General features: G+C 38.9%; 2 protein-coding genes across 5 annotated transcripts; one reads left to right on the top strand and one right to left on the bottom strand.

The window, feature by feature from the left end:
- Positions 1 to 3,188: 3,188 nt before the first annotated feature.
- LOC107387439 (DELTA-actitoxin-Afr1e) lies at positions 3,189 to 4,034 on the bottom strand. The gene is made up of 3 exons (XM_015962402.3): positions 3,919 to 4,034; positions 3,705 to 3,830; positions 3,189 to 3,618 (listed from the first exon to the last, which is right to left on the bottom strand). Exons 2-3 carry the CDS (start codon positions 3,806 to 3,808, stop codon positions 3,189 to 3,191), a joined length of 534 nt encoding a protein of 177 aa, XP_015817888.1. The 5' UTR covers positions 3,809 to 3,830; positions 3,919 to 4,034.
- Positions 4,035 to 7,278: 3,244 nt separating this feature from the next.
- On the top strand, positions 7,279 to 8,485 carry LOC107387308 (uncharacterized). Of its 4 annotated transcripts, none has more exons than XM_015962205.3 (3): positions 7,279 to 7,391; positions 7,521 to 7,635; positions 7,945 to 8,485. In XM_015962205.3, the coding sequence occupies exons 2-3, from the start codon at positions 7,532 to 7,534 to the stop codon at positions 8,369 to 8,371; spliced, it is 531 nt and encodes a 176-aa protein (XP_015817691.1). In that variant the 5' UTR covers positions 7,279 to 7,391; positions 7,521 to 7,531; the 3' UTR covers positions 8,372 to 8,485. The 4 variants fall into 4 exon arrangements, with proteins under 4 accessions (XP_015817691.1, XP_015817693.1, XP_054605524.1 ...); XM_015962207.3 differs by having other exon boundaries at positions 7,285 to 7,391; positions 7,524 to 7,635; XM_054749549.2 differs by having other exon boundaries at positions 7,329 to 7,434.
- Positions 8,486 to 17,135: the final 8,650 nt, after the last annotated feature.

Here is a 17,135-nt window from a genome sequence, read left to right as displayed (position 1 = left end):
GCATGGGAAATAGTGATGGGAATTCCGGCTCGTTTTGGAGAGCCGGTTCTTTTGGCTCAGCTCACCAAAAAGAGCCGGCTCCTTCGGCTCCCAAGTGGCTCCTCAGATTTTCTGTTGCGTAGAGTACATTTATAACCAAAATAATGCAAAACTATATGTAAAATGATTTGCTAGTGTAAAAAAAATCAAGACGTCAAATATTTATCATTTCTATGGATTTAATAACTGAACACTTTTAGAAATTTCCACTTTCCGACTGCTGGCGCTCATTTTCTCACCATCTTCGTCACACTTTTCTCTCTCTCGCTCGCCTTTTTCCTCCTCCTCATTCCCTCTCGTCTCCCGCCACCAGCATGTGCTCTGCTGTGTGTCTGAGTCTGGTCCTCCCTCTTCCCCGCCCCTACTGCTCTGTGTGTGGACAGTCCGGACACGCAGTTACACATGTTGACCAATCGCCTGTAGCTTTCACCAAAGCAAGAGGGGAGGGGAGGGGACGGCTCCCAATGACGAGCCGGCTCCCGTCGTTCACCTCAAAGAGCCGGCTCTTAGAGCCGGTTCGTTCGCGACCGACACATCACTAATGGGAAACAAGCGCTTGATCACAGTGAGAGTAACGTTTTAGGTAGCAAGAGGGTTAAGGTTAGGATGAGGGTGAGGGGAAGGTTATAAATAGTGAAACGTTAAGGTTTAGGTGCGGTTAAATGAGCTGGTTCGCTGCGGCATCAGCGGATATCTCATCACGTCAGTTTTACGCTGCATTGGGATCTGCAGTTACATAAGGGAAAAACCCCTTTTCGCACATAAGTAACGAAAAAAGGCACTTTTGGCGTCTGGGGTCTGACGTGGAGGGTAGCTGCAAGCGTTTGTTTTTGACGTGCTGGGAGTGAGAATGTGTTGCATTTCTACACTCTGCCCGGAACAACACAACTCACCTCTCGGACAGTTGCTGCCGACAGACAGTTGATGTACAGCTGGGGGTGCACTTTCCTTTGCACACAAGAGCTTACATAACCAGTAAGCCCCACCCCCCCACACCCCCCCACCCCCACCCCCACCCCCCGTGGTGATATCCATCATCACAAACTCAAGTGTGATATTGCTTTTACAGAACGTTCTACATATGGGGCATAACAATGTACAAGGGATGATATTGAAGATTGAGTAATAGCATAATATGCATGTTGACATTGATTTAGGTCCTGGAAAAATGGGCAGATGGATCTCCTCCCATTCCAGAGGCTGGTAGCCCAGATCTTCCTCCAGCGCCATGGAACAAAGCCAAGTAGGCAAGGCAGAAAATCTGCAATGGCGGTGGCGATACCTGATGTCACCAGGTTTGACAAAAAGTACCACACTGAGTAGTACATCCATACCAAAGGATGGATTGTGTGGGAACTATGTCATATACATAAATATGTGTTAGATGTTCTAAGAAAACATGTTTGTTGTGATTTTGAGTTTGAAAAAAGTGAATAAAGGAAACAGTTCAAATTGCGCCTTGTTTTGGATTTCATATGAGGGAACCTGAGTCCTTTCTTATTTTTATGACAATACTATTAGGCTATCACTTTGTTATGACCAGACCTGGCCCTTGGCCCAGGCCACCTATGCAATCACATTGAACAGCCATTGGGGGAGGTATTGCTGCAGTGAGGTGCGCCAAAATAACAGCAGTGTCCTGTTTGTGGGATGCATGGGTGAGGTTACGGGTGTGTGAAGGGGGTGTGGGGTGTGGGGGGGTGGGGTGTTTGCGTGTGTGTGTGTGTGTGTGTGTGTGGGGGGGGTGCTAGGAAAAATTTTGCCCAGTGAAAATAATGCCCCAGGGTCAGCCCTGGTTATAACGATATTATTATTACTTCTCTATTCCTATTATTAGGTGACATTTAACCTGCTGACAAGCTATGTGACCACTGGCAACAATAGTTGCCAGTCATAAATACGCCATTTTCTTCCCAAAAAAAGTACATAATTGAAAAAAAAATTATATAACATGATTCTGAGGGACTTAACTGATAAAATGATATGCATTACGACTCTGAAAAAAATTTGGGCACAAATGGGTTAAGGCCTTGAAACGGGAACACTGTTTTCAAAGCTGCAGAGCCCCGGACTCCAGCTGATAAACGCAGGATCCAGCAGATTAAAGGCAACAAATGTAGACTCCTGTCTCCTTATGACCGGATACTGAAGAGGTCAACTGTAGATGAAAAACTGACCATTTCTGGACGCTACAGCAGTAGAAATTTGACCTGACTAGTGGAATTTTATCTGATTAAATGTAAAAAAAAAAAAACATCATGTTTCCCTTTTTTAATTTGCAGATAAAAACAAAAAACGTAGTGATTTATAAAACCACCAGGTGGTGTTTCAGTTCAACAATTGTTAGCTCTTATCTCTGTTTCCTCTGCCTTACTTCTAAATGTGAAAACTGGATTGTGCTGTATTTATGTTGCAATGAAAATATATACATGAGTTTAAAATCTGTATTGTTGAAGGGAACAGTGAAGACGCTGCAAACCAAAGCAACTTACTGCAGTGACGACAAAAATAGGAGATTTGGTGAAGTGTGTGGATGTTTTCAACATTACATGTGGCCAGGCAGGTTTCTGTTGGGTTGGCCATACTGAACTCAACTAAAATGTCTGACATGTCCAGAGATTTTTAACAATGGCTGATGGGTTTAAACAGCTGCTCTAGAAATAAATGTGTTTCAGTTTTCAGTCTTTTATAAAAACCCGCAGGAGTCTGCTGGATTAGCCTTTAACTCCTGATCTTGTCTGTTGTCAAAAAGCTTCAGAGCATTTTATTTAGTTTGTTTTCTAGAATGAAATTTGAGTTTAACGTAAAGTTTTATTTTGTTATTAACAGACTGAAGTTTCGTCATCTTAAAACAGAATTTTTGCAGAGATTGTTGATGCCATTTAGACGTAATTCATGAAATCATTTTCACCACTGATTTTATGTTGTTTCACCTTCAAATGAAAATCCCAAAAACAAATTGCAATGATGACTCATGTAGATAACCTTGTGAAACTCGACTGTGTTGTTTTATTTAACAGGGACCACTGGGAGTCATGTTTAGAATAATTATGGCTTTAATTCCTAAACAGGAGCCACAGTAATACAGGGCTACAGAGAACATCCAGCATGACTCTCTAACACAAAGCTCAGTGGGGCTGTGGACTCATTTAGATGAAGAGCTTGTCCCAGATCTCCACCTTCATGATGCACTTGCCCATGGGGGACATGGTGGCTTTGATGTCCAAATGTTGGCCCTGGAAGGTGAGCCCACAGCCGTTGGACTCCTGCCGTACGAAGTCCTTTGGCTCCTTGTTGTAATACATTTCTTTGTACAGAGCCTCGTTGCACTCCTTTCCCTGTTTGTAGATCCCCAACGCCATCCAGTTCTTGTACACGTTGTAGTCGAACGGCACAGAGAACATGATGGCCAACGTCTCCCTAGCACTGTTGCTTTGCCTCTCAAACAGGTCATAGGTCAGGACACCCACTGATCCAGTGGCTTTGGCGGCACTTTTCCCAAAGATGCACACCTCAGTCTTCTGCGGACGGACGGTGGGCGTGGGAGGGCTGTGGACGCTGCCGCTATCCAGGAAAACCCTTTTATTAAGAAAAAGTAAAACAAAAATCAACTCTTTTTTTTCTACTGATGATCAAAGGTAGACATGTACAGGTGTATCACCTACTTGGGATTTAGAAGGCAGTAATGATTAGTGAGGTTGGTGAGCTCAATGGTGACATTTCTCCTGCTTTTGAGGCTGGCAGCCACAGCTTCTGCTGATTCACTCATGGTGCTGGTTCTAAAGCTTTATCTGCACATGAAACACACAAATGTTTCTGAAGCCCACCTGTTGCACGGCTAAATACTCCTCAGTAAAACTCAAGAGAAGACCTGCTTACCTGGTCGCAGGTGTGTCGCTCACTCCTGCAGGTTGGAAACACTGACTCCAGCCTTCAGGTGAGTCCTGTTGGGAATGCTGTCTCCGCCCACAGCTCACACCCTCCACCTGTTTCTCTAAAGTTAAGATCAAATTAAGCATAAACACCGGATAACTAAAAGTCTAATTGAAACACACCGATAGAAGATAACCAAGTAGAAAGCACCAATTAAATATATAAAAATAATTTAATATAAATAATTAATAGAGGTTAAAACAAGTTTGGTTGAGTTGGAGAAAGTTTTCTGCCATCAAGGATTCAATGTCCGAAAATACAATTAACCCCTCAAATTTCCAGGTTTAATGAACACAATGGGATTTTGTCCCAAGGGGCGGGACGTTGGAATGCTAAGGGGCTATAAAGGACATCTAAAACTGATCATACCTGTAAGACTGAATAAGCCCATAATAAGGAATGTTAAGTATTTTTATTCCTATCTCATGTAGGGATGTAGGTAAACAGCCTCCACCAACAGCATCGTCCCATCACTGACCTCACACTGAGTTCTGTTTCTATATGAAGAACCACTGGCAGCTTAGCCTGTATGTGTGATCAACATTGTAGACATTACTGACTTTTTCATATTTTTCTCCCAATCTGCTTTTCTTTTTCACTATATGGACGTAAAATGTGTTTTTAAAAATAAAACAAACTACTTCCACTAAGACCACGATGGCCCCCAACTGCTGAATTAAACACAAAAACACTGAAAACAGCTGATACATGAACAATCAGTCAACTGCTTGATGCTAAAACTTCACCATTACCAACAAAGAGCCACGAAACTGGAAGCTGCATTGTTGTTTGAATTCAGGTACATTCTTCTGCTCTACACCACCCCTCAGATCCCCACCCCATCCCCACCCTGCAGCCGTTGACAAGTCTCTAAAAACTAGCTGCTGGCTTGGAAAAAGAAGCTTCCTAATGTCATAAATCCTCTAAAGTGTAGGCTATTTAAACTGTTATTTAAAACTAAACTGGAATGTACTTTATTCACTTTTAATATTTTTTATGTTTTATGTACACTGTATGTGTTCCTTTAGCCACCAGGTACTGCTAATGTTGAACTTCTTGTTTGCAGAACAGCTGGATGAAATTAGTCTAATGATGTGAAACAGACATGATTCAGTCATGTTTGCTCTTTTATTTGTGTACTTCTACTTTCTATATTGTTATTATGTGATTATGGGGTTCATCCTGCACTTTCTTTAGCTGTGTTTTAGTTGCTGTAGCAAGTGAATGTCCCCACTGTGGGATTAATATATTCTATTCTATTCTACTCTATTCTGTTCTATTCTATTCTATAAAATACTAAATGATATATGTTATAAAAACTGGCTGTTACCTAAAATAGGTTTTAAAAAAAGTTAAATTTTAATAACAGTAACTTGTCACATTTCAACACATTCTCACACCTAAAGCGTCAAAATATGACGCGTGTGACCAAGCCTCAATATATGACGATTCGGCATGCCCCAGCGCGTCAGGAGATGAAGATCAGGGACACGCAGGGACGCGTAGATCCGCTGGCGTCAGTGTTTGATGCCTGCGATCACACAGACATTATTTGACTATTTAACCTTCCCCTCACCCCAGTCGTAACCTTAAGGTCAGTAACTGTGACCTTAAGGTTGGGATTGGGGTGAGGAGAAGGTTAAGTAGTTCACAAGTCATTCTAATGTCCGTCTCACCACCGGCGTCGGATGCCGACGCTCTGGGACGGTGCGTCGTCGGTGTGTCCCTGATCGTCGTCTCCTGACGCGCTGGGGCATCCCGAATCGTCATATGTTGAGGCACATTTAATCGAGGTTAATCTCATAATTTGGTTTCACAAAGCAGGGTTGAAAAATTCCTTGAAATTAACTTTTAATCCTCCAAATAATTACTGGCTGTGAGGTTATTGAGATCATCCTTTTGATAAGCTGTAAGTTCAAGGATTCCAGACAAAATAAAGACTTCCATCCATCCATCCATCCATCCATCCATCCATCCATCCATCCTCTTCTGATTGACTGAAGACTAGGCTGAGGAAGCAGTCCAGGGAGAGAAGACCAGACTTCCTTCATCGTGGGTTCTTCTGCCAGCTTCTATGCGGTAATCTTGAGGTCTCCAGGCCAACATGGAAACTTTGTCCCTCATTTGGCTCCTCACAGTGCAAATTAGCAAAATACGGACTTCTCCTATATTTTATTTTTTTCATCCATTTTTTGTACAGTGTTACTTTTACTATTTCAGTCTGTATTTCATATTTGTTGTGATTCTCCAAGTGAAATTATTCCTTTTATATCCATTGTATAACAACCCTGCACTGATGTAAATAAATACAGGTTGGTTATTGTGATTCTGACGTTACCCTATTTTCTTCCCACTTTAAAGTTTTTTTAAGTAGCTCATAACTGCAAAAACACAGATAGTAATTCATGATTGTTGAAACATTTGTAAACTTTATTTTCTATCCCTAGGTGGCAACCCAAGAGACAGTGATTGCTGTAACCAACTTTGAACACAATATCTCCCTATGACTCCATTATAACACACTTTAAATATTGAACTATTAGTATTTTAGTATTTTGACGTCTGAGTTTTCTATGAAACTTCTGCACAGATTTTCTGTAATTTCTCTGTTTTGTGTCTCTGTGGTCTTTGAGTCCTGCTTTAGCTAAACATTGTTGTAATCTTGCTTGTTTTTAAACCCCAATGCATCTGTGTCACTCTGGTGTTTGCTCAACTCTGCTGGACATTTCTTCGGACTGAGACAATATTTTTTGGACACTGAAAATGTGACCTTTTGACCTCTTTCAGACGTGTAGCTGATGCACGTTGGAGCCTGCAGCATAAACACATTCTAAAAGAAGTGTGTGTTGAGTCCAGTTCATAACTCGAGTCATGACACTGCCAAACCAACCAAACAAACAACAAGTGTGCATGTGTGAAACTAACCATTACCAGTCTGGTTTCCAGAAGAACCAGTCTGTTTGGAGCTCTGAGTTTGAGCACGGTGTTTCTCCGTCTGTCCGACTTTTTATTTAATTTAGTCATTTTATTTCTGCCTCAGCTCTGAATTATTTTATAGTAAACAATCCAGATTGTGTGCAGCTGTGAGACCTTCTTAAACATTTACACCTGAAGATCTTCACTTTTACCACCACTAGTGCCTCTACTTTCCCTTTAACATCTTTATTTACTGTTTTTCAGTTTGCTTTTGAAAATAACTTACAGCTAAAACTCTTAAATCTTCTAAACTCCTGCAGCACTCACTCACTCACTCACTCACTCACTCACTCTGCGGGATTACTGGTGCATGGACACAGGAACACACACCCCTGGAATTCAGGCATGTCTGGGAGGGCGTGGCTTCTGGCTTGCTTCTGAACCAAACTCCAACCTGTTTTTAGAGGACCCTCGGACATCCTGTGAGCGCCACATTACCTGAAGTAAGTGCTTTTATTCTGGAAGTTTGAGTGTTTGCGTCTCAGAGTGAGTAAAGTTCCGCTGGAGTTTTCATCCTCATGTCCTGTTGACTTTTCTGATAACGTTTCTCTGTCGGCGTCTGTTTCCTCCAGCAGCTGCCATCATGCCTGAGACTGCAGAGTCACACTCAGCCACCCTCCCCACCAACCGTCACTGCACCATAGAGATCACCAACCTCAGCACTGTCTACTGTCTTGTCAACCCAAAGTAAGAACGAGGACCAGCAGCCAGGAGTTTTCATCTTGATCAACCAGAATCATCACTGTACCCTCATGTTTTATGTGTCTTCCTGTAGTCACTGCTAAACTGAGAGAAATGCAGTTTTGAAAGTTCATCCCGCTAAATTCCCATGTACCAAGACAAAAGTATCTTTTTCTGTTTTCCTGTTTAGTTTTGCTGTAGTTTAGTACATCACATTAAACTGGACCTCTCCAAACCAGTGAGCCACTCAGCCAGAGCCACATGATTCTAGCTTAACCCTACACATTCATGTTGGACCTCTCATGTTCCTTCCAGGGTTCACATGGAGAGCGGGTTCCCATTCAATCCCCCCCAACCCACCATTCGCACCACCAAAACTGAGTTGTGCTCCTTCATCAAGGACGACAACACGGCCACGGGAACTGTGGGGGTGTTGACCTACGAGCTGTTCCACATGCGAGAGCGGCGCTGCAGTGAGCTGATGGCCATCATGTTCTCCGTGCCGTTCGACTACAACATCTACAAGAACTGGCTGGGCGTGGGGATCTTCCAGCACACGCATGCCTGCGATAAAAAGCTGTTTCATTCGATGTATAATGACAAAGATTTCACCAGCTTTGCGCGGCAGGAAGCCACCGGCTCTGGGTTGTTGTTTAGGGGGAGGGGTCTGGATGTGAGGGCCTGCATGTGTGATGTGGGCAAAGCCATCGTTAAAGTGGAGCTGTATGATAAAATGGGTTGATGTGAAATTGAACAGAGTGACTCAGATGAGTGAGTCAGTGTTGATGCTGACGATCCTGGATGCAGGTTTGTGTCATTATGGATGCTTTAAACGAATAAAATCAAAACAACTGAATCCACACATTTGCCTTTTTCTTAAAATTAGGATTGAAACAAGGGAAAACAATCAAAAATGATTAAAATACCGGTGAAACAGCAGGAGCGGAAAAACAAAAATGGGAACAAAAGAGAAAGGTGTGGAGCATCATCAGTTTTGACAGTCAACAAACCCGCTCCAAGGAAAAGGTCATCAGAAGAAGGCGGCACCTATCGATCGTGTCTTCATTCACGACTGAAGATGAACTAGACCAGAGGTCGGCAACCTGTTCCCATCAAAGATCCATTATTTCCTGTTTCCCACAGTAAATAAACACTGGGAGACACAGCAGAGAGCTGCTTTAACCAATCACAACAGGTGACAGCAGCCAATACCGATCACTCGTGAACGTCAAAGTTATCTTTCAACAGAAAGATCAATAAAACATTTTGTATAAAGTGGATCCAAAAGTTTTTGCCCGTCTCTGCCTTCAATATTTAGGTATTTTTCACCCTGTTGGTTTTACTGAGCAGGTGCCACTGCTAAATCACTCAAGAAAAGATTCCCATCTGAACATCTGAGCTGGACACTACTCAGCGCAACTCGCTGTCAGCGCGTACAAGCTGAAGATGTGGAGAGGGGCTTGGAGCGCCTCGCAGAACCAGAACGCATGCGGGAAGATTCCTCCCACTGAAGCGAGTGTTTTCCAAACCATGTCTCTCAGAGAGACTTGTCACTTAGAAAATGTTCCCTGATTATGAAACTTTGGCTGAATAGCGCTTGTTGCTGTCTCCAATGTGGCGAGGCATCCAGGAGCCGGTCTGAGGAAAAGTCCGGAATCTCACATCCTCTTCAGCTCAGAAAGCTCCTCAATGATTACGCACAAGCGTGAAGCCTCAACCCAGTCTCACAGTAAGACCGGGTTGAACCTGTTCAGGCTTATGCAGACAATCTTTACATTTAGAATTGGCATGCAGATATAAGATTAATGCAGTAAAATATAAAGCATTTTATTTAAATATCCATTCATTATTTTACAAGCACAGAGAGCCGCATCAGATGGATGGAAGAGCCGCATGCGGCTCCAGAGCCGCGGATTGCCGACCCCTGGTCAAAAGCTTGTGTCTCACGCCAGTGCGTGCAAGTTTATTTTTTTATTTTTATTTTAAACTTTATTTACATTTGAACAAATGCAAACTCTCGTTGGGAGAGCATAGATCCAAACATAACAGGCCACAACCATAAAACTAAAAACAAATAAGACATAAACAAAATAAACATCCATCCCTTAAAAAAAATCAAATAATTGTCCATGTCCCTGTTAATAAGGCCGCTTCCCTTGCTTGTGTCTCCGAAAGCTTTTAGCGATGTCAGTAGGGATTTCAATTCACACTGCAGTAGATCAAGGGATGGCTTTTTGTTTCTCCATTTACATGTATGAATGTGGTATTTACCCACAAGGATCACAACATTACACAACATGGAGAACTCCCTCTTTACACCCTCTTTTCCCTACTAAATCTGCTCCTTGGTCATTGATGTCATTCCTTTCAGCTTGACATTCGACCAATCCACTAGATCCCTCCAGAAGCTAGTCACTATTGGACAAGTGTAAAAAAACATGTTCAGTACTCTCCTCGTCTTCTAAGCAAAATCCACATGGATCAACCTCAAAACCAAATCTTTTTTGAAGTGTTGCTGCTGCTGTGTAATAACCATTAATGCTTTTAAACTGCATTTCTTAATTTTGGGAGGAATAGGCCATTTCAAAAACTTCATTACTTTACTTGTTATCCTGATGTTACAACCTTTTATTTTTATGTTAATGTTGAAGTCATGAAATTAGTTTTAAATGTCCTATTTAAAACTTTATTGTTACGTTTATTTTCTATAAAGGGAATCTGATTTATATATTGTAATGTTAGATTAAATAGTATATTTAGTTAGGTAAATTACTTTAAGAGCTATTTATATTATTAACATTACTTGGGACCAATAAGCTGTGATACTCTGTTTAAATATAGAATGTCACCTTGCCTGGTCTTATTTGTTTTAGTCCGAAGATTCTAGGATTCTTTTATTCATTAAGGGATTGTTGTCATGTTCTGTGACCCTCTGGTCCCCAGCCCCCTCCTGTTCTCACTCCAGGTTCTCCTCTTGTGTCTCATTATCATCCCCAGCTTTCTCTAGGCTTCCCTCAGGTTTCCTTCTATTCTCTCCCTGGTAATTCCTATTTTTAAATTAGTCCTCCTCATCCCTCTAGTTATTATTAATGACTTGATATTGATATGGTATCACTGTGGGGTTGTATACTGTTGATCTAAAGTGGAATTACCCTGTGGAAACATCAATTTTCCATTTTAGAGCATTTTGAAATCACTGAAAATTGGGTCAATTGTGGACAATTTAAAAAGGCCTTTATTTTGGAAGGCAACATCAGAATAACTTGATATTGATACGGTATCACTGTGGGGTTGTATAATGTTGATCTAAAGTGGAATTATCCTGTGGAAACAGCAATTTGCTATTTTAGAGCATTTTGAAATCACTGAAAATTAGGTCAGTTTTGGACAATTTGAAAGGCCTTTATTTTGGAAGACAACATCAGAATAACTTGATATTTATGCAGTATCACTGTGGGTTATATACTGTTGATCTAAAGTGGAATTACCCTGTGGAAACAGCAATTTGCTATATTAGAGCATTTTGAAATCACTGAAAATTAGGTCAGTTATGGACAATATGAAAGGCCTTTATTTTGGAAGGCAACATCAGAATAACTTGATATTGATACAGTATCACTGTGGGGTTTTATACTGTTGCTCTAAAGTGGAATGACCCTGTGGAAACATCAATTTTCCATTTTAGAGCATTTTGAAATCACTGAAAATTGGGTCAATTGTGGACAATTTAAAAAGGTCTTTATTTTGGAAGGCAACATCAGAATGACTTGATTTTGATGTGGTATCATTGTGGGGTTGTATACTGTTGATCTAAAGTGGAATTACCCTGTGGAAACAGCAATTTGCTATTTTAGAGCATTTTGAAATAACTGAAAATTAGGTCAATTATGGACCATTTGAAAGGCCTTTATTTTGGAAGGCAACATCAGAATGACTTGATATTTATATGGTATCACTGTGGGGTTGTATACTGTTGATCTAAAGTGGAATTACCCTGTGGATACAACAATTTTCCATTTTAGAGCATTTTGAAATCACTGAAAATTGGGTCAATTGTGGACAATTTAAAAAGGCCTTTATTTTGGAAGGCAACATCAGAATAACTTGATATTGATACGGTATCACTGTGGGGTTGTATAATGTTGATCTAAAGTGGAATTATCCTGTGGAAACAGCAATTTGCTATTTTAGAGCATTTTGAAATCACTGAAAATTAGGTCAGTTTTGGACAATTTGAAAGGCCTTTATTTTGGAAGACAACATCAGAATAACTTGATATTTATGCAGTATCACTGTGGGTTATATACTGTTGATCTAAAGTGGAATTACCCTGTGGAAACAGCAATTTGCTATATTAGAGCATTTTGAAATCACTGAAAATTAGGTCAGTTATGGACAATATGAAAGGCCTTTATTTTGGAAGGCAACATCAGAATAACTTGATATTGATACAGTATCACTGTGGGGTTTTATACTGTTGATCTAAAGTGGAATGACCCTGTGGAAACATCAATTTTCCATTTTAGAGCATTTTGAAATCACTGAAAATTGGGTCAATTGTGGACAATTTAAAAAGGTCTTTATTTTGGAAGGCAACATCAGAATGACTTGATTTTGATGTGGTATCATTGTGGGGTTGTATACTGTTGATCTAAAGTGGAATTACCCTGTGGAAACAGCAATTTGCTATTTTAGAGCATTTTGAAATAACTGAAAATTAGGTCAATTATGGACCATTTGAAAGGCCTTTATTTTGGAAGGCAACATCAGAATGACTTGATATTTATATGGTATCACTGTGGGGTTGTATACTGTTGATCTAAAGTGGAATTACCCTGTGGATACAACAATTTTCCATTTTAGAGCATTTTGAAATCACTGAAAATTGGGTCAATTGTGGACAATTTAAAAAGGCCTTTATTTTGGAAGGCAACATCAGAATAACTTGATATTGATACGGTATCACTGTGGGGTTGTATAATGTTGATCTAAAGTGGAATTATCCTGTGGAAACAGCAATTTGCTATTTTAGAGCATTTTGAAATCACTGAAAATTAGGTCAGTTTTGGACAATTTGAAAGGCCTTTATTTTGGAAGACAACATCAGAATAACTTGATATTTATGCAGTATCACTGTGGGTTATATACTGTTGATCTAAAGTGGAATTACCCTGTGGAAACAGCAATTTGCTATATTAGAGCATTTTGAAATCACTGAAAATTAGGTCAGTTATGGACAATATGAAAGGCCTTTATTTTGGAAGGCAACATCAGAATAACTTGATATTGATACAGTATCACTGTGGGGTTTTATACTGTTGCTCTAAAGTGGAATGACCCTGTGGAAACATCAATTTTCCATTTTAGAGCATTTTGAAATCACTGAAAATTGGGTCAATTGTGGACAATTTAAAAAGGTCTTTATTTTGGAAGGCAACATCAGAATGACTTGATTTTGATGTGGTATCATTGTGGGGTTGTATACTGTTGATCTAAAGTGGAATTACCCTGTGGAAACAGCAATTTGCTATTTTAGAGCATTTTGAAATAACTGAAAATTAGGTCAATTATGGACCATTTGAAAGGCCTTTATTTTGGAAGGCAACATCAGAATGACTTGATATTTATATGGTATCACTGTGGGGTTGTATAATGTTGATCTAAAGTGGAATTACCCTGTGGAAACAGCAATTTTCCATTTTAGAGCATTTTGAAATCGTTAAAGGTAGGTCAAATTTGGACAATTTGAAAGGGCTTTTATTTTTGAAAGCAAAATCAAAATAACTTGATATTGATACAGTATCACTGTGGGGTTGTATACTGTTGATCTAAAGTGGAATTACCCTGTGGAAGCAGCAACTTGCTATTTTAGAGCATTTTGAAATCACAGAAAATTAGGTCCGTTTTGGACAAATTGAAAGGCCTTTATTTTGGAAGGCAACATCAGAATAACTTGATATTGATACAGTATCACCGGAGGGTTGTATACTGTTGATCTAAAGTGGAATTACCCTGTGCAAACAGCTATTTGCTATATTAGAGCATTTTGAAATAGTTAAAGGTAGGTCAATTATGGACAATTTGAAAGGCCTTTATTTTGGAAGGCAACAACAGAATGACTTGATATTGATATGGTATCACTGTGGGGTTGTATACTGTTGATCTAAAGTGGAATTACCCTGTGGAAACAACAATTTCCCATTTTAGAGCATTTTGAAATCGTTAAAAGAGTCGGTCAAATATGGGCAATTTCAATTTGCTGTGGTTGGATAGTGTTGATACAAAATGCAACCACTCTTTGGAAATATGACTTTTGCTTTTAAGAGCATTCTGAAGTCATTGAAAGAGTAGTTAAAAAATGAAAATTCACAGGGCTTTTACTTTGAAATCCAAAATAAGATGGCCTTGATATTGACAGGGCGCTAATGGTGAACAAGCCTAAATTATTTGTTATTATGTTCTTAAAATATCTGATAATTCACTCGAAGTTGAATTTTATTTTGAAATCCGGTTTCCACATACATTCCCGTAATAATTTGAATAGACGGGGAACAGAAAACAAACTGGAGACTGGCTTGACTGCAATGCTGGAACTGGAGGCTGGTTTGACTGCAATGCTGGAACTGGAGGCTGGCTTGACACCAGTCAAATACTGGGGGCTTGGCTCATACAACACCTCCAATATCCCACGCTAAACCAGCGCCTGCGCCCCCCAAACGCGCATTCTGCACAGTGCGCAGGGCTTATGAAAAAAACCCAGATGATATTATTTATAGCATTAGCTACTGAACAACATGCACACAAAGTAAGAATTTAACTGACATTAATTCACACACAGAATCCCATCTGGATAATCCAATGTGCTTTTTTTCTAGCCTAGTGAACTAGACCAAATCTTGCTTTGCATTCACATATTAGTCTGGTTTGCCTGGCTACTTTTTTCCGCTCTAGTTTTGAGATGAGCGGAGCGGTGAGCTCCACCTGCTGTTGTTGGGACGGGCATGCCCGGTTCTCCCAGAGCCGTGAGATGCGGCTGCGCGCGCAGCCAAAATGACAGGCTTTGTTTAGAAATGCAGCCGCGTCACCCGCCGGTGTTGGCGGAGCTTCAGTCCCGAATGTCTTTCTTTTGTTTTCACTCATCAGCCACAGATCCTCGCTCACAGCAAGCTGGGCTTTCTACGGTGGGGACTCACTCACATGTTCCCTCTGCTACATTTGTCGGTGACACGGTGAATTAAAACATTAGGAATCCTAGTATTTAAATTCATCATGTCACCAGTGTGTTTTCCCTGTTTGTGAGACGAACCCCTCCTCCATAACGAGGTTACAGGTACGGAAGCATAGAAGGGCCAAAACTCCTCAAAAATGTTTTCCCACTGGCTGATATGAATTAATAGAATAGAATAGAGAACATTTTATTAGTCCCACAGTGGGGACATCCATCATTACATCAGCACACAGAGAAACAGATGACAGGTAAAACTGATTCCAGTTTGCGTTGATAACTTCAATAACTTCATGCTGATGACCCACATGAAAATAATCCTGTTTAGTGGATGCAACTACATCATGAAGTTAGCTTAACATGGTAGATTTGTTTTCTTTGCAGGAAATAATAACTGGTAATATTATGACAACCCAGATGGAATTTAAAGCATTTATATTAATTATAATTAAAGTTCCTGTGTGACATTTGTGACATGTAGCTGTAACTCTTTACTGCAGATAGATAGATAGATAGATAGATAGATAGATAGATAGATGGATGGATGGATGGATGGATGGATAGATAGATAGATAGATAGATAGATAGATAGATAGATAGATAGATAGATAGATAGATAGATAGATAGATAGATAGATAGATAGATAGATAGATAGATGGATGGATGGATGGATGGATGGATAGATAGATAGATAGATAGATAGATAGATAGATAGATAGATAGATAGATAGATAGATAGATAGATAGATAGATAGATAGATAGATAGATAGATAGATAGATAGATAGATAGATGAAAGATAGATGATAGATAGATAGATAGATAGATAGATAGATAGATAGATAGATAGATAGATAGATAGATAGATAGATAGATAGATAGATAGATAGATGATAGATAGATGAAAGATAGATGATAGATGATAGATAGATAGATAGATGATAGATAGATAGATAGATAGATAGATAGATAGATAGATAGATAGATAGATAGATAGATAGATAGATAGATAGATAGATAGATAGATAGATAGATAGATAGATGATAGATAGATGAAAGATAGATGATAGATGATAGATAGATAGATAGATGATAGATAGATAGATAGATAGATGATAGATAGATAGATAGATAGATAGATAGATAGATAGATAGATAGATAGATAGATAGATAGATAGATAGATAGATAGATAGATAGATAGATAGATGATAGATAGATAGATAGATAGATAGATAGATAGATAGATAGATAGATAGATAGATAGATAGATAGATAGATAGATAGATAGATAGATAGATAGATAGATAGATGATAGATAGATGAAAGATAGATGATAGATGATAGATAGATAGATAGATGATAGATAGATAGATAGATAGATAGATGATAGATAGATAGATAGATAGATAGATAGATAGATAGATAGATAGATAGATAGATAGATAGATAGATAGATAGATAGATAGATAGATGATAGATAGATAGATAGATAGATAGATAGATAGATAGATAGATAGATAGATAGATAGATAGATAGATAGATAGATAGATAGATAGATGATAGATAGATGATAGATAGATGATAGATAGATGATAGATAGATAGATAGATAGATAGATAGATAGATAGATAGATAGATAGATAGATAGATGATAGATAGATAGATAGATAGATAGATAGATAGATAGATAGATAGATAGATAGATAGATAGATAGATAGATAGATAGATAGATGATAGATAGATGAAAGATAGATGATAGATGATAGATAGATAGATAGATGATAGATAGATAGATAGATAGATGATAGATAGATAGATAGATAGATAGATAGATAGATAGATAGATAGATAGATAGATAGATAGATGATAGATAGATAGATAGATAGATAGATAGATAGATAGATAGATAGATAGATAGATAGATAGATAGATAGATAGATAGATAGATAGATAGATAGATAGATAGATAGATAGATAGATAGATAGATGATAGATAGATAGATAGATAGATAGATAGATAGATAGATAGATAGATGATAGATAGATAGATAGATAGATAGATAGATAGATAGATAGATAGATAGATAGATAGATAGATAGATAGATAGATAGATAGATAGATAGATAGATAGATAGATAGATAGATGATAGATAGATAGATAGATAGATAGATAGATAGATAGATAGATAGATAGATAGATAGATAGATAGATAGATGATAGATAGATAGATAGATAGATAGATAGATAGATAGATAGATAGATAGATAGATAGAT

The sequence above is a fragment of the Nothobranchius furzeri genome, chromosome 16 (assembly GCF_043380555.1).
Source record: "Nothobranchius furzeri strain GRZ-AD chromosome 16, NfurGRZ-RIMD1, whole genome shotgun sequence".
Classification (NCBI taxonomy): Eukaryota; Metazoa; Chordata; class Actinopteri; order Cyprinodontiformes; family Nothobranchiidae; genus Nothobranchius; species Nothobranchius furzeri.
The sequence above is the reverse complement of the archived record's forward strand: the minus strand, read 5'-3'. Positions and strand labels throughout refer to the sequence as shown.